This window comes from Polyergus mexicanus, unplaced genomic scaffold (assembly GCF_030449975.1).
Source record: "Polyergus mexicanus isolate NDT 795.1 unplaced genomic scaffold, iyPolMexi1.0 SCAF_10, whole genome shotgun sequence".
Taxonomy (NCBI): domain Eukaryota; kingdom Metazoa; phylum Arthropoda; class Insecta; order Hymenoptera; family Formicidae; genus Polyergus; species Polyergus mexicanus.
The window spans coordinates 1,417,230-1,439,811 of NW_027223330.1; the positions used below are offsets into that span (position 1 = coordinate 1,417,230).

Here is a 22,582-nt window from a genome sequence, read left to right on the forward strand (position 1 = left end):
TATGTTAATAATCTTATATAATAATAACAATAATATCGTTCATTCCCGAGGAACACGTGGCAAGGTTGACAAGAAATTCAAACGAAAGTGGCATTTGCGCATGTTCGATATTTTTGGCGCCGCGGTGACCGGTGACATTTCCTGTCCGCGACGCGCTTCACGCGCTTGCAGTTTCGCGTGAGCTTGCAATGGTGAAGGACGCTTTGACGACCGGTGAAAATTTCGGTAAGTTAAAATCGAAATTAAAATCAAACCTGTGATAAAAGTAGCATCGAGCTCGCGACAACCTATCCAATTTAAAACAATGAACATTGCGAAACTGCCAACGAGAAAGTTCATTCTTTATACAGAAAAAAATGATGATAGAGCGCATATATATTTACTATAGGGTAAAGAATATTGTTTCTTCAAATAGAAAATTTTATAAAAAGTAATTTGTCTTTATAGCCTCTTCTGATTATAAATATCGTATATTGCGTATTCTTTATATAGAATGATTATATAAAAATTGTAATAGGAGATTATACGAGAGATACTAATTTCTTTTACATAAAGATTTTTTTTCTCACGCACGTTCAAAATTGTGCAAAAGGTTAAAAGACATTGTTAAATAATTACGAGTAATATATATATATTTTTTTTTCACAGAGGATCTTTATTGAAAGAATAAACGTGCAAATTTATCGCACATCTCATGATAACTCAAACCAAGGACATCGCGAAGGACACCTTCGACGATATGTCTACCTACGAAAGGCCGAGCGACACGCAACATCTAACGACGATGACAAGAATTGTCGGGATGTGCACCGCTGTTGGTGAGTCGATAATTTATATTTTATCAAATTATCATACCATCGCGAGAGAAAGATGTATTATTAAATTATGCGAAGAAAAAGGTTGGACAATATAAAAGAAAATTTTAGACAGAAGGGAGAAAGAGAAGAAACGGCTAGTGTGAGTATAAAAAAGTAAGTGTAGTATAAAAAAAAAAAAAAAAGATTCTATTTTTTTCTCATTTCTGTCGGGAATTTTATCTCGAAGACCGCGCGGCGGGATAGAAACGATCTTTTTCCGCTTCTACTTCGAACGAGAAGGGGATGACGCGCGAGAAACACTCCGCTTTTCATTACCGCATGAAAGGTAATGAAAACAGCTTACAGTCATCTACGAGACTCTTTACATCTGCTTAATATTAATGGATCATTATAATACAGAAGAAGACAGTAGCTTGAACCTTTGAACAATCTCCCTCGCGGTTCACTTAAAACCGTTTAAAAACTTATCAATATTGGACTTTTGAATAATTTCTTTTATGGTACATCTGCAAAAATTTCAATATGTATTTCATAGCGGTTTCTTTTTCTCCAAAAGTACAATATTTGAAACCCTTTCGAGAGATTCATCTGAAATATCATAATAACAAAAAAGAAATATATAATCACATTTTAAATAATATTAATAATTGAACGTTTAATGTTAATAGAGAAATATATTTAATATTTTATAAAAAATATTAACAAAGTATTAATATTTTAAAATAATATTAATAATTACTTATTATATACATATATATTGCAAGATCTAGTCAATCTAAAAAAATCTAAGCTTTTTATAAATGGCTATTATGCAAATATTCGCGCTTTATGAAAAAAAAAAAAAACATTAGATTTTCTTATAATAAAATTAATACAATCAAATGTAAATTAATACACACGTCTAATATTAAAAATAATTAAATTAAATAACACAAAAGTGTAATGGATTCTTACGCTCATAATCGTCGCGCTGTCAAGTTTGTCTACTGATGATACGTATTTTCATTTGCTTTTGATCTCATCCCATTCTTCTCCCACGCCGGTCGTGACAAACAATAACGAAAAATACTCTCGGCAGATCCGATGGTGTTCCCGCGATGGTCCATTATCTCCGAATGAATGGTGGAAGGTTTTTTTTCTTTTTTTTTTTTTTTTTTTTGCGAGAGGCGTCGCGTCGACGCTATCGAAACGGGTGGTCGTCGCGACGTTGTTGCTGACTCATCTCATCCGAAATAATAGTTACGGGACATAATTGGCCGTGACAATCGCGCTTTTGGTCGCGCCTTAATTGATAACACTCGGTGGACCCCCCTTTCCGAGTGCAATTAGTGCGCGCGATCGGTCGAACGAGGAATCGGCGGATCACGTCCACGATGGTATCTCGATCTTGTAACAGCCCATTGGCGTTTAATGGACGTGCGCGCAAGTTTCCAATGCCAAATGGTCGCGAGGGTTAGTGAATTGTTACCGGAATGTATCCCACGTATCTATTTTTTTGTTTTGTTTTGGAAGGAGGTAGTTTGAGAAATTTTCCCCCTAACCAACTTGTTCCTTTTTCGCAATCTCTCTGCGATCGCGTCGTAAATATCGCGTCGCGCGAACACAACTCCGTCCACGCGGTTTGACGATTTGTCGCCCATTCAACAAAAGTCCGGCGACTCGGTGCTTGAAAAGCATATAGAGCTCGGGAGTTTTTAATTAGTCCACACGAGCGTGAAGCGAAATGTTTTATTGACGAATGGCGAACAAACGCGAATTGGATAACAAAGGGGCGAGAACTATTCTAGACATACGGGGATCGTGTATTCGCGAATTAATATAACAAAATATAATATTTTCCTGTAACGAAAATTCACTGCTTGAGACGAGAATGTATGCGTTTTTTTTTTTTTTTTTTTTTTTTGTTCCACGTTGCGTAAATAATGACGCATGCGCGACTTATTTCGTAACGAATTTTATCGATTGTCAGTTTAAATTTTGTCGACGATTCGCGATGCGGTAGTTGCAACAATTGCATACGCGCGAACGATAATTTATAAATAATATTATAATATCGAGGGGGAGTGAGGGGACACACAAATTCACTGGTCATTACATTTGGTCGACCGCAGAATAATCTGTCGACCATCGGCGCTCTTCGCTGATAATGGAAATGCCGGTGAAATAAATAAAGAGCAGTACGAGGTGCGAAACGGACAGTGCAGCCGCAGTTGCAACGCGACCGCAAGCAGCATAAAACTGCTGACAGCTTCAAACAAACCGACCGTTATTTATGCCATTTGCACGCGAGGCGCGCCCGCATTTGCGATACCAACTTTTTCGCTTAATCCGGAAGAGAGAGAAAAAGGAATAGCGTTTCTGATAACGACGCGTTCGCGCAGCGCGAATTGACGCGTAAAGGTAGCGTTAAACCTTTTACAGATACTTTTATTATTATTATTGATGTATACTTGGATAAGACTTTCTTAAATCATACGTGCGTTAAGAGATAAATTGATAAAGTCGCGACGGTAGAAAGAGACACGGCAATTGTGACCAATTGAAATTTACGGAATTTCCAAAATAGAGTGGCGGTTACGCAAGGATATAAATATCGGGCTATTTACGTACGGCTAGATATCGGCATTTCGTTATCTTGGCCGGGCGACGGTGCGGAAAAGCCGCAGTCAGTTGAAGCTTTTCGCTCTCGCGTTTTTCCGCGCGCTTGTAACTGGAAAACAAGCCCCAGGCTTTTTCTGCTCTTCCCGTCCCCCTCGCCGCACGCTTCCTTGCACTTGCACCCTTGCGTTTTAGACGGCGCTGTCGATAAAACACTGTTGATTTACTGTCGCGGTACGTCAAGAACTTATCGCGAAATTGCGCGGATAGCGAGCTTTTGCGAGAAAAGAAATGGACCGTTTATTTTGAAAGTGGTGCAAGTCCATTTTCTTTTGTTTCGAGAAATTTAAATGTTAGCAGATCTGACAATTAAAAAATATAGGTTAATTATGTGAAGTCTGGGAATGTTTGTACTAATTTATCAATATGTAATTTGATTATATAAATTTCTTTTAGGCGAATTTAACTAAAATAATATATATTTCCAGGCTGCAAATGGACTTACACCACTTTCATAATTAGTCAATTGTAAATATCATTTAATTTCAATTTTGAAATAACAAATATCACTTAAAATATATTTCATATTAATCCAATTTTGTTTATAAATAATAACAAGAAATAAAATAGAATTAGTATTTTTTATTTTGAACGATAATTATATTTATATATTGTTAAACTTAACACAAGATATTGGTATTATTAATTATTTATGCTCTTCATGTGGCAGTGTTTTGAAATATTCATGATGCACAGGAGGTATATAAGGTAATAGCTGCTGCATATCCTTATATTTTTCGTATGTAATAGGCCTGGCATCGTGACGGAAATTGGACTTACACCACTTTCATAATCAATGGTTACGCAATTTCTTTTACCGGCCAATTTTAAATTCAACAAAGCATTGGCATTTTTTAAGATATTAAATACTAACTAGTTATAAACAAAAAGTTTACACTAAATTAAGCATAAATTACGTCATATCTCATTTTTTTAAAAAAAGGACTTACACCACTTTCAAAATAAACGGTCCAAATGTCGATACACGAGAAAATATCCCTCGATATATATAAACACCGTTATTATATGGTAGATCACAAACCGTTTGAAAAATTTCCAAAGTAATCCTTCTCTTTCGTGTAGATAGAATTACTAAAAACTTCCCAAACCACACGTTAATTAAGATGCAGATAAATCCCCTTCCGCGGCAGAGCAGAAGAGGATTATCTCTGATCGAATAAGTCGATTTAATTTATAGATATCCGAGCGCGGTACGAAGATATGAATATGGAAAGCGAGACTCGATAAGCTTAGGATGATCGAGAATTTTTGTGAAATCAGTCGTATATGTAATGTCTACTTTTAAAGTTTTTATGAAAATGCATTATATATATTTGATGTAGATACGTCGTGAATTCTTAGAGAAATGCACCGGAGAGAGCATAGCGTGACGTATCACGTACTCGATTCGTCGTCGTCGTCGTCGAAGATGGAAATCGTGATAGTCGAATGTAGCGATTCGCGACTTTGGGACGGATGAAGAGAAACGCGTTCTGTCAGCGTCGTTGGCGATCCCCGTTCAACTCGACCCGAGGGAGGGGTTGAACTTTCGATTGCCGTAAACTCGGTAACGAGGATAAACTGGATATTTTGAGCACGTGAGACTCCACCAACAGCTTACGAACTTTGCGCCCTTGCGTCCTTGTATAGATACATACCATATTATATCGTTCGAGTATCGTTCGGAGTTTCTCGATGGGAGTTGTTGCCGCAATCCTCTTTTCTTTCCGCCTTTATCGAAAGAAGAAATTTTGCACGCAACAATCGTTTCCACTTTTGAAAATTTTTTTCGGACTGCACCTTTTTTTTTTTTTTTTTTTAAATCTGAACTGCGCGGTCACGTGCTCTTTCCAGATGTGGGGTTTTAAAATTAATGAGACGCGGAAAGAAAGGGAACGAGAGATAGAGAAAGAGAGAGAGAGAGAGAGAGAGAGACACACTCGTTAACTGGAGCAAGGGTTACTTCTTTATCTGCAACTCGACGACCTCGATTAGACGAGTTCTGCGCGATCTCGCATTCATGTATATTAATTAGTTTCGTGAGTTTGCGGGCATCATGTCGAAATCGCTGCCGCAGCATCCTGAAATTATAAACTGCAATTAGATTAACCTCGTTGTTCTAGCTGGCCTGTTTATAACGTAAATCATCGCGCTTTTTGCCCTTTGCGCGCTTAGGGCACGTTGTATGCATGATATAATCGATTGCATATACATATAGTGAATATCTTTAAAATTTAATACGTTGCATTGTTGAAAAACGTTTAATAACGATATTGTGTAACTTGTGTCGACAGTGCTTTTAAAATTTCCATCTCGCGTCTCGCAAATTATTGCTCATCGGGACGTATAATTATAAATAAAACAAATCGGTTAAATGAGGGTATTGTGTTTCAAGAATATCCAAGTGTGTCGAAATCTATATAATACATACTGTTAAACGCGATTAACTTTAATTCAATCGTGATGCGAATAGCGATAGGTCAGATAAAGGCGTCGAATATATAATAGACAAATGCGGATTTCCATTGGATATGAAAGAGGGGATTTGTGAGCGTTGAGGATGAAGATGTAAAATTAAGCAATTAGACAATCGATGATAAATTATAGCCGCGCGTGAGTATCGTGCCAGTGCACTTGCCATTTGTATCGAGACGTAAATCACCGCTAATTTGTGCACGAACTACGATTTCGGGCATTATTGGAATGCGCATTATGCATTCGCGACGTACATATTCGTAGCTCCCCAAAAAGCGAGTTAAATACAACTTTAGTCTCGAAATTACCAAGGCAACATATTCATAGACGATGTTTTTTATATTAATATATATATACCTTACAGATTTTTATATATTTATATTATATTGGATGATTGCATAAGTTCGTGCCCGATTTTCATATATGGCATTAAGTTGCTGCATGGCAGAGTTCTATTGTTTTCGTGTGGTAATTGTTGCTTACACCGAATAGATGACGTAGTCTTATGTCAATTTAGCGTCAGACATTGTTCAGATAAGTCCATTTGTGTATAAGAGAAATCATTAAAAATGGAGAACGAAAGGTGCATTTGCGGCATGTAATGCTATATGAATTTCGGAAAGGCGTGAGTGTTGGGATTGCAGAAAAAAATATTCAAAGCGTTTATTTGGACCGCGCTCCTGCTCTCCGAACAGTCAAAAAGTGGTTTGGCAGATTTCGAAATGGTGATTTCAACACGGAGGATCAATCCCGCTCTGGACGGCCTTCTGGCATCGATGATGACATTGTGCATGCCTTAGTGGAAAGAAACCCAAGGATTACAACTGAGGATATTGCTGAGAGGCTGAACATCGATAATTCAACCGCTTTTCGTCATTTAAAAAAGCTTGGATACATTTCCAAGCTTGATACGTGGGTGCCGCATCTCCTGACTGAAAGGAATAAGCTGCAGGAAAACTGCAGGAGTCGCAATGGGAAATTCTGCAGCACCCGCCATATTCTCCAGATATTGCGCCTTCAGATTTTTATCCGTTCCGGTCTTTGCAGAATAGTTTAAATAGCAAGAATCTCAATTCCGAGGAAGCTGTCGAAAACCACCTTAGAAACTTTTTTCAAGAAAAACCAAGTTCTTTCTTCAAAAATGGATTCGACAAGCTTATAGATCGTTGGAAAACCATTGTAGAAAAGAATGGAGACTATATAATTGATTAATAAAAGTGTTATCTCTAAAATATAATCTATTGAAGTTTATATTTAAGTTTATATTTAAATCGGGCACGAACTTATGCAATCACCCAATATAATCATCGTATCAATAAATCGATCTAGAGTTTCTCTTTTCTTCTCACCCTCTCTCTCTCTCTCTCTCTCTCTCTCTCTCTCTCTCTCTCTCTCTCTCTCTCCCCCATTTTACGAAACTTGCATAAACCGATAGTTTCGCAGCAGCGAAATTACAAGTAGATTCAAGAGGTAAGCGGAATAATATTGAGAAACTTTGCCGAAAAGTAGCATATGTGACAGCTCGAATGCAAATATGTATAGACGCGTGGATTTATCGCGGTTTCTGCGCGGCAAAGCGGGTTTTCCACAAAAATGACGTTAATGCGAATTTACTGCAGATGAAACATTTTATCCCCGTAATCTCTTTCAGCCGCGAGATATTTTAAGCGATATATGGAAGCAATGCGAGAAAATGCTGCAAGAGCTCGATTCTTCTCCGCGCGCGCTAAGAAACTCGCGGTATAGCTATACTTTGTGCACGACAGCGACTCGTTAACTCTTCAAATGCGATGAAAGCAAAAATCTCATTAAAACCTTCCGGTGAACGGATATTTTCTTATCCTCGCGTTCAGATTCGATTTTAACTGTGTCACGATTATCAAATTATTTTTACACGCACGAAAACTGAAGCGAGTACGGAATATTAATACTTTTGCGAGAAATGAGATTGATAGAATGCTGAATTCTTTTGTCTATTCGAGATAATACGGGGATATATTGATAATAATAATAATTTTTAATTAGCGATTAACATAATTTCGTGAGTAGCGCAAGTGACGAAAATATTCCGATGAAACATACACAATGCATTTAACTTTAAACAATTTTACATTTACATATAAATATTCGAATTAAAAATTTACTTCTAATATTGATAAAAGCAAGAAAAGCAATATTATGTAAAAAATATTTTTTATATATAATTTAAAATAGATTATATTATTTATAAAGGATAAGTTAATTTTTATATTTTATTTTATATTTTATTTATATCAAATATAATTTTTATTATTTTTAAATTTAATTATATTTAATTGAATTTTTATATTTATAGTGATACTATTAAGGGAAATATTTAATATTGATAACTTAAAAGTTACAGAGTAAAAACAGCCGGCGCTCTCTTCGATTTTGATAAATGAAAGTTGACTATACGCATTCAAGGATACATTCCCATGTCAAGTTTCATTTTTTTAACCACATCTTTTTTTTTTCCACTGAGATCTCATCCTTTTTCATTTATCGTGTGTTGTTTGTTCTCGCATATGTATCTGTCAGGCAATATTTTCCTCAGTATTTTCGCAAAATAGCTTCAGGCAATCACTTCTATTTTTTTATGATGTTTTTATTCCAGAAGCAATACGAACAATATGTTTGGCTTAAGATGACGGTCTAATTAATTGGTTACGCTGTTCATGCATGAAACTCAATATCGTCAATAAATGTTGAAAGAGCATTTCAGGAATAATTAAAATAAATCTCCCATATTTTCCTTGAAACTTGATAAAATAATATCGTACAAGAAAAGCGAAAATATAGAGGAATAACTGTATGGATTGTTCTATAAATAGTTACAATTAATTGATATATCGCTCGTTTCTGCCTCTATCTAGATTAGATATCTCTTTCTCAAGAATATTTCAAATTTTCGGTCAAATAAAAGCAGAATTCTCTCGATGACTACGGTAGCGCGCTGCATTCCTCGATGAAATTCGCGGTTTCGAGGTTTCGGCAAGTTGCTTATGAAAGTTTTCGCGGCTAAAGACGGAAAATTCGCATATATATTTCCCTTGCAATCCGTACATATAGGATATACGTTCTTGCATTTTTTCAAAATATTTATTATTTTATATTTCGTATAGGGGCAAACTTGAATCAATAGCTTCGTAATTACAAGAAAATTAAGCTTTCGTAGTTTGAAAAATTTCTCGATAATTTGATATACGCAAAAAACGTACAGTTAAGTCCTCACTTATAACTTTATATACATTGTGATTTTTTAGTCTACTGTTTTATTTGGATTTTCTTATATCGCGCTTACATCCATCCACTCGCGTGGAGCTTCTGGCGTATAAAGATAATACCTCTGCCTAAGTATATGGTATTCACTACCTTTAGGATCTTTCGCAGGGTGGTGAAACCGGTGTAAACCATGTGGAACCATTCGTGCGCGCAGCTGCAAAGTTTGCCCAGGTTGACATACTGTGAATCATAAGTTTATATCCGCGGAGACTCATTGTGGTAAAGTTTAAGGCTGTGTTGGGACGAAGAAGAAGGGGCTTCATCCCTTTTACCAACACGTAGGGACACAGGTCTGCACATAAAGTTCGTCGATAATAAGATTATATTCTCTCGATGGAAGATTTGCCTTTCTTTTTTTTGTTCTACCCAAGACGAAATATCGTCCCTCGCAATTTTAGAACAAAATACGAATGGCCAAGGAACACACGCGGCTTACATATCTTCCCGTTTACCAAAATTCAAAATCGAAGAGAGTCGACTAGTCTAATTTGAGAAATTATTTATTCAGGAATTTTTCCTTCTCACATATTTATGAAAAAGCGTTTTATTCATAGAGAACTTTTCAATAAAGTCAAAAAATATATATATTCGAAGCCATTTTTATACACCTTAATTCCGTTTACGAACATTGAGAAAACAATTTTAATTTAGCTTTGTTTTGCTAATAAAAATATGCACATAAATATATATGTATAATGTTTATAGATTATTTATTCTCGAATTTTATATAATTTGTCATGGAATTAAAATATTATATCTTAATTATATATAAAATATATATATATTCCAATCGCATTTTTTAAATTTAATAATTATAGGGGAGAATAATTATTTTTTAAATTTAACATTAATTTATTTTTCAAGATTTATATTTATTGGTCCAAAAGTCCAAACAATTCAACGGAATAATGGCAGCCGAGACGAGACTACGATGGAGAAGCTGGCATTTTATATTTCCATGTCCTTATATATCCTGGAACTTATTGCTTTCGAAAAAATATTGCGAGATAAAAAATATGACACGCATCAAAATGCTCGATATAAAGATATTTTTATTTGGCTGTATAAAAACATCTTTATCGCGTCATGTAGAAAAGCATTTAATAAGAGTGATCAAGGGGGTTGAAAGCGAGGCGCGATAAAAAATATGAGAAACTATTTGCGAGAAATACGAGAATTTCGATCATTCAATCGAAGCAATCTCTCAATGTTCGATACTAGATACTTATTATGTCCTATTTTGATTAAACCTGAAATAGAGAATTAAGAAAAAGCGGAATGTTTACTTAAGAAAAATTACGAAATGCCGGTCAATCTGCTTTTATGTATTACAGCGAAAGTTCCACCGAGTCAAAAATTTTCTCCGCACTTTGGGAATTAATCGCGAGTCGCTCTCTTCAATTTTAATTTCTGTAAGAGCCACATTCGTGCGCGTCCGCATACATATATGCCGTGCTGTTTTTCCACATTTTCCTTTTTCTTTCATCGCATCTAAAGTACAGGCTATCGTGAATATACGCGAAATTCGCCGCTGTTAACGACTCGCCGATGCGCCGCATTTTCCGTGATACTTTCCACATGCGATGTATGCGTACGATAAAGAAAAATCGCGCGACATAGTTATACTGACAGTTTCCATACTCTTTAACAACGTTTTCCCCAACATTCAGCTCTACAAATAAATTTATAATGTGCAAAGTAAAATTCTGCATTGGGGAAGAGATCGAGATACTTTTCTCAACCATAGATTTTCTCGTCGACCATCTCCCAAGATATCGCAGGCACACGCGATATATTTTCCGAGGAGACCTTAGTAAGGTCGGATCCCCTTTCTAAGCGAAGCGCATCATCCATCATTTTGCGAAAGTTGTTCACCCGATTTTCTCCCACGCTTTCTTTCTCTTCGTCTGCTTTATCGCGACCTCAGGGCGACGAGAATCGTCGTCCCTCTCGTCGCGCGAGAAAGTTTTGATGCTGCTCGTCACGGCGGGACAAATCGAATCGTCGCGATGGAAAACTCGACGAAACTCAATTTCCATCCGCGCACTCCGTTGCCGGAAACGCGGACGCCGCGTTCGTTCGACACATGCCGCGGGATGTTCTCTCGACAACGAGAAGAGCGAGAGAGGATTTCCTTCGATTGTCGTGGATTAAATTAATTCTCGCTGAAGAAAAGTCTGTATATATCTGTATGCTCGATTTTAAAAAGGAAGGAGGCGTTAAAAATTCCAATTCAAAATTCCAATTTTCTTAAAATTTATCAATCGTAAACTATAAATTGGAAAAATTTGTAATTGAGTGGAATCAATTGTGTGAGTAAAATTTTATTGGAAATTAATTCATTAAAAATGAGAGCGGAGAATTTCGTCATCCGTTTTCGCATTTCGGATCCAATTCACGTAGAGTTGATTTCCAATTCAAAGATACTAGAAACACAAATGTTGTTCCCGGACACATCCCTCATATAAAGTGATATTGGTTGGCCAAGAGAGAGAGAGAAAGAGAGAGAGCGGCACTTTCCGAAGCTAATTGGTCTAATTATATATTCGAGAGTGGTCCGTCTTAATTATCGCACGCTTTCGTCCTTTCAGGAAGGACACCCTTGACGACACGAATGGGTGTCCGTGGCTAATTGAATCGCGCCTCTAATTGAATCTGAGACCAGAAATTTGAATTCCTCCCCTCACCGGCCGCGAAAATTCGCTCCACGGACAAAGCGACGAAGAGACAAGAGGGAGAGGAAATGCGAACAAGAGATAAAAAAAGGAAGAGGGGGTTGCGCGATCGCGTGAGATAGGAATCCGATCGCGTCAATCTGTCTTCGTTCCCGCGACAGAGGAAGAGATTAAGGAAGAAAAGGCGACCTATTGGCTACTATTCATCCTTAGACAGGCTTCCCCCTCGGATTTTTCACGTCGCAGCCACCTCTAGCAACCCTTTTTTCACCCTTTTAGTACATCGACGCTTTGTCACCTCCGCGTATAATTTTCTTTCAGCTATGCTTCTTCCGCTTGCATATTATAGTTGAATCAATGTTGGTGATATGTCAGCGTTCTACATCAACAATTTTCTTGCGAGATTGAGCGGTTATCGATTTTTTAATCGAATTAATTATTACAGCAACGCTTAGCTCATAATATTTGCTCGTATGTGAGCAAATATCCTCTATGTGAATGTAAAGATTTAATTTTCGAGAAAATGATTAGTCAGATGGCCAGTCGACCTTTTGTTGTCGATGGGAGGATAATAGATATTCCCTGGCGAACATCTTGGAGGACAATAAAGATCCGGAAATTTCATTCGTGACGCGAACGAGCACAATCGTAGATGACCGACTCATGTTCAGCCGCAGAACATTCATCCGACGACGTCACGTATTGGCGAACATGGTCGAGAACCCGCGTTCTCCAATCTTGCAAGTTTCCGGATAGTTTTAAAACGTGGATGCAGAGACATTTTTTCAAGACTTTATTTCCATTCGAAAAGTCACCCAAGATTGAAATTAAAATCATATGAAAATTATAAAGTACAAAATTTTTAATCAAAGATTAATTATATTATGCGCTTTCAATGGATTAAAACGCGTCTATTTATGCCTTATTCTCTTTCTAAATCATCTTCTGTGCAAGTGAGAATCATCCCGTTATGGCAGCGAATTACATCTCTTCCGGCGTGATTGCCAATTTGTAAAGACATAAAATAAAAAGACATTTTGTGGAGGAGAACGGAGGCACTGGATAAGAAGCGTAAAATAGTCCGCAAGTATTTTCTTCTCAACGATAGCTGAAAAGATCCCAGATGCACAACGTCCTCCTGGCTGGATTTTCCTTTTATTAAACTTCACGCGAATTCGTCCTCTGAATAATACATCGCACTCGCGTTTCCCCAAATTCGTCGTTGAACCAGGAAACACGCACGCTCGTACGCATACACATACACGCATACACATACACACTCCCATTGTCAAGTTTCTTGCAAAATGGGAATGTAAGCTGCGGTGACGTTATTTGCAAATCGATAATATTGCGAAATTTCGAATGTAGAGTAAAGTGATTCGATGCGAAAGTAAGATCACGTGAATAACATACTGAATCGAATATAAAAGTTTGAGATACATTATGATGAATTAATTATAATATGATTGACAGCTTTTTAATAGAAATTAATTTCGATCTATTTTTGTCGAACCGTTGAATTTGTCTGCCAAATAATTATTCCTTCTCAACTAACTCGATCGCTGCAATTGCCACGTGATAAACGCGTCACCGTGAAAATTGAAACGTAATGGTTTTTTTTTTTTCAAATGTTCTTATTATTAATTGCATTTGCGACATGATGGCGCAAATGAAAGTTCTCTAATCGCCCGCTTAATTATTTCCTCATGTGTCGGTTATTTCATTTTATAGAAACCCTTTGATCGGATTCGCTCTGTAATTAGGACCTTTCACGAACTGCTCTTTGATATCCTTCTCTTCGACTTTCTCAGAAATTGCTTCTTGTCCGGCTTAAATTGTATTCTACGCATATCTGAAAATTCCGCGTTGACAATAGAGCTTGAGCTGAGCGTGGCGATAAAACTTGTATGCGAGAGAAAAACGGATTTCTTTTTCAACTTCAATTTAATTAAATCTTTTTTTTTTTTTCGATTTCAAAGTTTTTCACAGAATTGATCGAAATCGCGTTTCAACTGTCAAGGATTGAATTTTCGAAAAATTTCAGAGCGTAAAGTCGCATCTCGTCACAGCGGCGGATTGATAGAGCACAATTTCCAGACAGATCCGAGTGCTTGCAGTTATCATCGTCATATATTCGTTTGACGGTGTAGGTGTATAGCGATCGTACTGTATATACGACTCAGCGATATCTCCATCACAATAAATTTGAATTATTAAATCAAGAAATCAGTTTTTTTTTTTTTTTTTCATGGATATGGATTGAAAATTATTTATATCGAAAATTAATCTTTTTTCTAAATATATATATATATATATATATATACATATATTTAGGAAATGTATGTGTATCTGTTTCTCGAAAAAAAAATTGACAGCGCAATTCATTCACGATAATATGCTTGATGTGAGGCTGAGTCTCGATGAAGCATCGCCTGACATATACAACGTGCATTCTCCTGGGGGCAATTACATTGATTCGAGATGATCGGCTTTGTCCCCTTGTCTATAGTAGGCGTTCAAATTGAACCACTGCTTTGCGAGAAAAAAAAATCCAATTCGAACTTACTGTATTGATTTCCTGTCAAACGGAAATGTAGTCGATCCATTGTGCACACGATACTTGCATAGAACACATATAGAATACATACGTATTCTCTCTCCGACGTACACAATAGAATAATTTTATACGCGAAGATCGCGCGAATTAATAACCGATTTCGATTGGAAATCTAGCTGTACCTAACGTTTTCATAATATTCTTTTGTAAAAATATACGTTCGTGTCTTTCAATATTGCTTGATATTTTCCGGTACGATAATTTTCAACATCGTTTTTTTTTTTTTTTTTTTAATGAAAATCTCTCGATGGAATATACGCGCACATTTGCGATAAGATGCAAGGGACATCTCTAGAATATTTTTCTTTTCACATTTTGAAATCGCGGATCGTCGTTTCCTCTTTCAACATTCATTATCGCAATGAATTATATATAACAAATGGCAAAAGATTCCGACTTGCACGCTCGTCCCATACGTTTGGAATGCATAGGCGAATTTCAGAAGCGGTAATTAATGCACCGGCATGCATACGGAAGCACACAGAGGGGGAATTTATGCTGCGAAGTATCCTGCGGGAATATCGGTGTTTCCCTCTACAGAGAAGATGGATGGATGGATGTATAAAATATTTCGATAGAGAGAGAAAAATATTTAATAAAAATTTAAATACGCATAAATGTAAAATATTAAATTGAGATAGAAAGTTAAAGTTCTATCGAACGCGTGCGAAAATGATTAATTCGAAAGAAACTCTAATAAAATTAAAGAAAAATAATTTAATACGAGATTAATATAAATGTTCAAGAATACAATGTTAAAAGGTGCAATATGATCATGATAAAAAATTATTTAATAAAAATTATATATATATATATATTATCATATATAAAATATCATATATATTTGTGAAACTCGCTTAGTTTATCGTAGTTGAAATATTTCGCGACGATTCGTATGCGAGTTGCACCCGGGGTTATAAATTACGCGAATCTCGTTCGGCGTAAAATACGATCGAGGAGATCGATGCCTGCGAAATACATATCGGCGTATAGCGCCGCGGCGAGATGGAATTTATCAGACGAGACGGGAGATGCAATCTTTTTGATCCTCTTTCTCTCTGTTGCAGTTGTGTGCGGCGTCGGCGCGGATGTGGCATACCATCGACACGTCATGGGGCTTTACGTTACGTGAGGATAATTCAACATGCGTATACCGTAATTCAATTCACGCATTATCAGCCTCCCGCGCGCGCCTTATCGCGATTTCCGCGTCGACGTATTAGAGCCGCGAGAATAAAGCGACCGCTAGGCGGATGAATCAAAGGATGGTATCGGCTGGAGTAAACTTCATTCTGCGAAATCGAACTCCTCCTCGGTTCTTTCAATCTTTCATAATCGAATTTTTCGAAATTATACGAAGGAATAATTTAATTTTACAAAAGAGATTTTCCTATTTATTCCTTTCGATTCACCTGTTTCTCGCAGGGCGATTACTATTTATCCGTCTGTCAGAGACAGCGACAACATTTATCGTAGTACGTTCAACGATTCTATACCCGTAACAGTGTTGTAAACGACTGAATTATTTGAAAGAATTGAAAAATTATTATATTGCTATTATTGATATTACATTATTATTTTATTATTTTTATTATTATTTAATTTTTATATATAGCTATATCCTTAAAATACATCTATATTTAGCGGTCAATTATCGACACATTTGTTGCAAAATGCAAATGTTATTAACGTTGAGATTTTTTTCAAAATTTTTATCATCGAAGGAATATCCGGCAATAGACAACTCGAGATGAGAGTATCTTAAATTTTTGAATCTTACGCTTTATAGGCTCTTTCCTCAATTTTCATTCTTGCATCTTGTTATATAAATAATAATAATAATAATAATAATAATAATAATAATAACAATAATGATAATAATAATAATAATAATAGATATTCGTAATAAGAGATACTTGTGTATGTAAGTTATTTGTGTAAACAGAGCGGAGTAACATCGCTTTTAAGAACTAAACATTAGATTCTAATTTGTCCACGGCATATCCTCCATAAGCTCCATTGTTTCTGGCCTTTTATGCTTTGCGTACTCTCAACTGTGTGCTTTAATTACGATTCCTGGATGATCCGTTTTGTCGAGTACTAGTAGTCTTATGATAATTAAGCACGACGAACACGACGGTGAAAATCTTTACGACTGTTCTTACTTATCGGGCAATTGAAATTATTCGATCCGTCCCCGGGAGATCTAATTTAGGGCCAATTAGATTATCAGGAATGGAAGCGCGATGCTGGAACGAGATTATCTTTAAGGCAAGGTATTTACTCGGTCACGGGGGAAAAAAAAAGTGAACAAGTCAAAAGTCTTTCTTTATCTAATGATAAGTTAAACATAATAATCTTGCGAACAAATTTGGATGGATTTTGTACGTTAATGTATGTATACATGTATTAGAGTATCTTCGCAACTTTTATCTTTTTCAGTGACTTGATGGAATTTACGATTGTTTGCTCATTTTGAAGAGTCTATTAAAGCTTACTTTAGACAATTTACATTCATGAAGAATCCATAGAATAGATTTTTATATAATTATATACGATATATAATTTTATTATTTCTAGATTATATAAAAATATTAAAAAAAAAAGCATATATACGCGATAAAAGATCCCAAATAAAACTGTCACAGACAGTTTTTTCATTTTTAAATTTATCTACGACAATACTTTTGCGACATCCTCGTATTAAAACGCACAAACGTATAATAAAATTCCGCGTTCGAGAAAGGACGATAATTCTTAATTAGATATTCCGGTCGCATTTTTCACAGCGGCGCCGGTTTATATGTGCAATTAACTCGAGTATCACGACGAAAAGAAATATTTTCGACATTGCTCACTGCAATTTTCTTGCTGGCATCTTACTCACTCGCTCACTCGCTCACGCTTCCGGAAAAAATATCGCGGCGAATGAAAGAGATTGAGAGAAATGTTTTACATTTTTTATAAGCAGAGCCTCCCTCGCGTTTTACGCAAGGCAGTCGGCGCCCTTAAATCATTGATACACTGCGTAGGGTATCGTGATCTTCCCGGGATACAAATCGCCATCTCCCTTACAACCGACACAGTCGAATCACGTTTCCGCGATATTGTCAAACATTGACATGAATTTTCTCGTATAACGAAATTATTATTATTTACGTTCTCGTATATCTGTGTAAAGAGCAGGGGAAATCCTTTATAAAAACTATAAGCTACTGTATGTTTTTTTTTATGATTCTCCCTCTCGCGTCCCTTCGAAAAGTTGTCGTTGACGAAGTGACCGCGTTGTTAACAACGTATTCGATCAATTGAGCGCAAAGTTTCGTACCGTACATTCGGTTTTTCTCCAACTTGGAACATCTTCTTAATTCAAATATACGATTTAAATTACAGGGCGGCATCGGGCGCGATCTTCTTCCTTGAAGTAACTTGGGCCATTACCTTGTTTGTACAGCTCTGCGTCAGGTATGCCTATATAAAAAAAAATAATAATTTCCTATACGTAACAAAATATATCTTATCTTGTTGTGTAGAAAAAAATATGTTGCTTTCTTTTAATTTATATTTATTCATGTATTCTTTCATCTCTTCCTCTTTTGCTAATTAATATAAAATTTATGTATATATAAAAAAATAAAGTTAATAATTATATATATATTTTTGTTTTATATATACATATGTACATATGTAATTTATTTTTTTATTAATTTTGATCTATTTTGTTATTTTTCTAATATTAATATATACAAATTTATATTTATATATGATAGATATAATAAGAGAAATTAGTAATTATTTATAAATGAAGTGAAGAAATGAGAGAGAGAGAGAGAGAAAGAGATAAATTTTGGCAAATATTTCTCTCGAGGAATAACATATGAATGTAATGCAAATATTGAAATATATAACTTTGTAAATTGCCCGAAACTGGTTCGTGTATATTAGAAACGATAAGCTGAACGGGCGAAGGGGATTAAAAGGGCCCTAGGGAACTATCGTCGAATCCAAACCGCGGCAGGATAACACGGAAAAGAAGCAGCGCAAAGCCAGCCGGCAATTACCAACCAGGTCGGAAGTTTGCCCCAGTTTTCTCCACGTTTCTCGACGAACGGATGAGAGGAAACGCGGACCACCGGCAAGCATCTAGATAAAGCTTTACGATGCAAAGGACGAAGCCTTTACAAGTAGTCTGTCTAAAGCAGATAAATGTGTCAAATTCGAGCTTCGAGAGTTTTCTTATCTCTAGCATTAATGTTAAAATCTGTGTGAAAAGATTAATTAAGAATGAAGTTATTATTCCGATTTTTGTACATGTGTACTCCTTTTTAACGATTAATTTATCGAGAGATACGTTTTATAAATTGAATTACAAGTTTTTATATCTCCTCGATATCAATATTAGTAAGTTGGTTAAACGTTTTTGGTAAATTATATTTGGATTATCGCACGAAACTGATCAGCTTTCTATCCAAGTTGTTCGTATCGATCAGCGCGGGGACGAGGGCCAATGAAAACGATGTCGCCAGCGTTCTTTGTAGCTTGGTACAGCTAGTATGTGCTAGGAGAAAGTAGTAAAAGAAGTTCTACCATGGTCCTACGGTTTTATCGTGTAACTTAGCTTAGCGATCCATCGAATCGACGTTACTCCTCGGCGGAAGTTTATGCCCTCGACGACGACGGTGCCATTAAAACTAGGAGTAAGAGCGATCGATCACCCTGCATGAGATCCACCTCCCACTCGATTGTCTCTGATCAGAACGAGAGAGATAATGTTTATGTCGTTTAGTAGGGAAAAACACATTTTCAGACAAAGATATCATGTATATTTTATACCACACACACACACATCTCGCACAAGGATAAAAATTAGTCAGGTACGTTCAGAGGATAATTCAATTAAAAATATTTCAATAAATGGATTGTGTGTGTGCTAAAAGAGTATCGAAAGAGAAATTCTTCTCTGAATTATATTTTTGTTTAGTTTCTTTCGATTACTTTAAAAGAGAAAACTTTTGTGTTCTCACATAAAGTCGTATAAAAAGATGATTATTGTGTTTTTCCCGTTTAATCGTCGTCATAATAGGATTAATCCTCTGAAATATTGATTAGACGAATTTAGCAGGGAATGTTAATATCGGTACGTTTGCAGACTCGGGCAATAATTACTGTCTATCTTCGCAGAAATTTCCTTGATAATTTCGCAGCTTTGGCAAGTCGCTTCCAGATAATTTCCTTTTTAGTATACTCACTGCGGATATTTCCATGAAATTGCGTTAGAAACGAAATCGCTATCGCGTATGTAGGCCAATGTGTTAATATATAATAATTATACATATTTACATATGTGTGTATAAATAAAAATAAAGCTTAGGCTTAAAATACCGACGAAAATTCAACGCTGTATATTAAGCCTTTTTACGAAAAAAATCACAATTTTACAGAAAGCTGATAATATATAATAATTATGAGAATATAATGTAAAACTTGTTTCATTTATGATATATTGGCAACAAATTAAGTTTTTGTTTTGAAGTAAAATCTTCTCTTTTGTACAAAGACAGGATGTAATTTATTAATCATGTAATGAACGATGAAAGTATTTGACGCGAGAAATGCAGTCGATGAAGAAATCGTCTTACTATTTCGCCCCTTTAAAAAGGAGAAGGAAATTGAATGAAAATTGATGGAGCTATAACAAGGATTAAAGCTGATTGTTTGTTCGCAATTCAATGGAACGTCGTTCTCGTAAAAATTTTGTTTATCGAATTGAAATTAAATTGGATAATCCCTCTACTCTCGCGCATCGAAGCTTATGTAAATATTATTACAATGTTTGCAAATATTAATTCTTTGGGGTATATGTGGATTTTGTCCGCTTCTTCTTGATGTCTCAAACATTCATATAATTAATAATTATAAATTATTAGCAAAAAAGATTAAATATAGCTTTAAATCGGTTCGATACATAATTATATATAATTAAAATAAAACCTTGTACAAGAATAAAAAAGAATTTAATTTACAATCTATTTGTTTTAAATATAAATAGCGTGTGTGAAATTTGTATATTGATTGATTTATAATTTTTTTTTTTTAAATATACGAGATACATATTATATTCTCTCTTTCTCTAAAATAATATTTTCAATTTCGTAAACGGGCAAATCTCTTTCCATGGAAAAAAAGAAATCTGACTTTTTTTCCAGAAACGAGGATTCTTTCTGCTCGCGTTGTTGGTCCAACGTTCTGAAAACCACGCGAGGCTGGCGAAGAGCGTTGCTGTACTTACCGTTGTCTTGCGTCTTGGCATGGCGACCCAATAAACTTTGGCTCTCTTATGTTGCGGGTAAGAAGCCGCAGATTTCTTCAGCGATTCCTCGTTCTATTTTCCTATGCAAATTTCCCGATATATATAGATACGGTTTGCAGCCGGCCTGTTGGCGGTATTGTCCTTGCTGCATATTGCATCGAGTGCGCTAGGACGACGAGATCCTTGTCAATCGAACGCTGGAACTGATTCGGTAGGCGAGAGTCTCTTGAACTCCAGGCAGGACAATTACGATCGCTTCGAGGAAGTCCTAGTGAGTATTCTCAAGATCCCTGCATCGATTCCTCCCATTCGACTCCCTTTTTCTGATATTGATATCGGAATCTTGTGGGAAATCTGTTCATTCCTTGTAATTCATTTATTTTTCACAGACTATAGAAGAAAATCTATATTTATAATTTAGGAATCTACCGCCAAATTTCTTTAACACAGAACATTTCACTGTCCTATATCTTAAAATTTAATTGCTAATAGTGGAATATTTGATACGTAATTTCATAATCGACATTTTTATAATTTTTTTTACAATTTTTCTGACTTTAAATCGAGATGGACTCGCTTTGTTGATTTATTTGTATCAAAGTTAATTCTGCCGCAAAACGTACATTAATATTAGTTATAAATTTTTTTTGTGATTATATCTATCAATCATTGTATTTCGCGAGGTGACGGAAGTCTTCGATGACGGCGTGTCAGGATCAGGACGCTATCCCGGGGACAGCGACGGCGAGATATGACACGAGCGACGGCCCTCCTGGGCCAGCGAATCCGATGAGGATAGCGAGATTGAACAGAGGACATGTCAAATCGCCACGTTATCTTAGTCCTTCGACCTGAGAAATCTCCGATTCAATTTGATCCTGTGTTAATCGAAAGTAAACGGTTCTGCTCGTGGCAAGGAAATGAACGTTAGAGACGCGCGAGACCGAAATAATGACATCTAAAGCTGTGCAAATTAAATGATCGAAAAGTCATACGTTAAGTCATAAATTGTGTACGAGATTTAATCTACAAAAAAAGAAAAAGACAAAAGAGCATACTGATTAGTTTACTGATTTTTTAATCTGTTAAGCTAAAAGAATCTAAACTCGATGATGTAGTAATGGAAGAGATGTATATTGCATGTGTGTGCGTACACGTGGAGGAATGAAAACATGCGCGAATATTTTTCTTAGATAAATATTTGTTAGCTGATGATTTTCTATGCATTATACATTTCAGAACATTAATAGGTACAAATGTATAATATTATAATTGCATGATACGTACAAAACTATAAAACTTCGATAAGATAATAATCATTCAGTATGCTACTAAATTGTATACATGTTACACGATTGCTAATAAATACTTTCTAAAAGTACCTTCTAATTCATAAAACTCGTTTATATAAAAGAGAGCTGTGAAGAGAGAAAGAAATATTTCCATTTTTAATATCACAGACTGAATAGCTTCTTCCTAAAATAATAAAAATTGCTGTCTTATTTTTACTCGTTCTATTATAATTCGCAATGTATAATATTAATATAGTACTAATTCATTATTAATACTACAATTGGCAAGGGAATAATTTTACATGAAAAAAAATGAGTCGAAATGAGTCAAAAAGCAAAAAATTTTTGAAACTGAATATATGGAGCTCACATTTGAAAAGCCTTCAAACTCTCCAAACAAACAATATAAATATTGGATTGGCTATGATATTGTA

The 22,582-nt window shown here is 35.6% G+C and overlaps 1 protein-coding gene across 1 annotated transcript; it reads left to right on the forward strand.

Moving 5' to 3' along the window:
* Positions 1–136: 136 nt before the first annotated feature.
* Positions 137–22,335, forward strand: LOC138937147 (uncharacterized). Its single transcript, XM_070303115.1, has 7 exons — positions 137–225; positions 649–818; positions 15,614–15,674; positions 17,940–18,011; positions 20,753–20,892; positions 20,976–21,127; positions 21,540–22,335. The coding sequence occupies exons 2-7, from the start codon at positions 695–697 to the stop codon at positions 21,609–21,611; spliced, it is 621 nt and encodes a 206-aa protein (XP_070159216.1). The 5' UTR covers positions 137–225; positions 649–694; the 3' UTR covers positions 21,612–22,335.
* Positions 22,336–22,582: the final 247 nt, after the last annotated feature.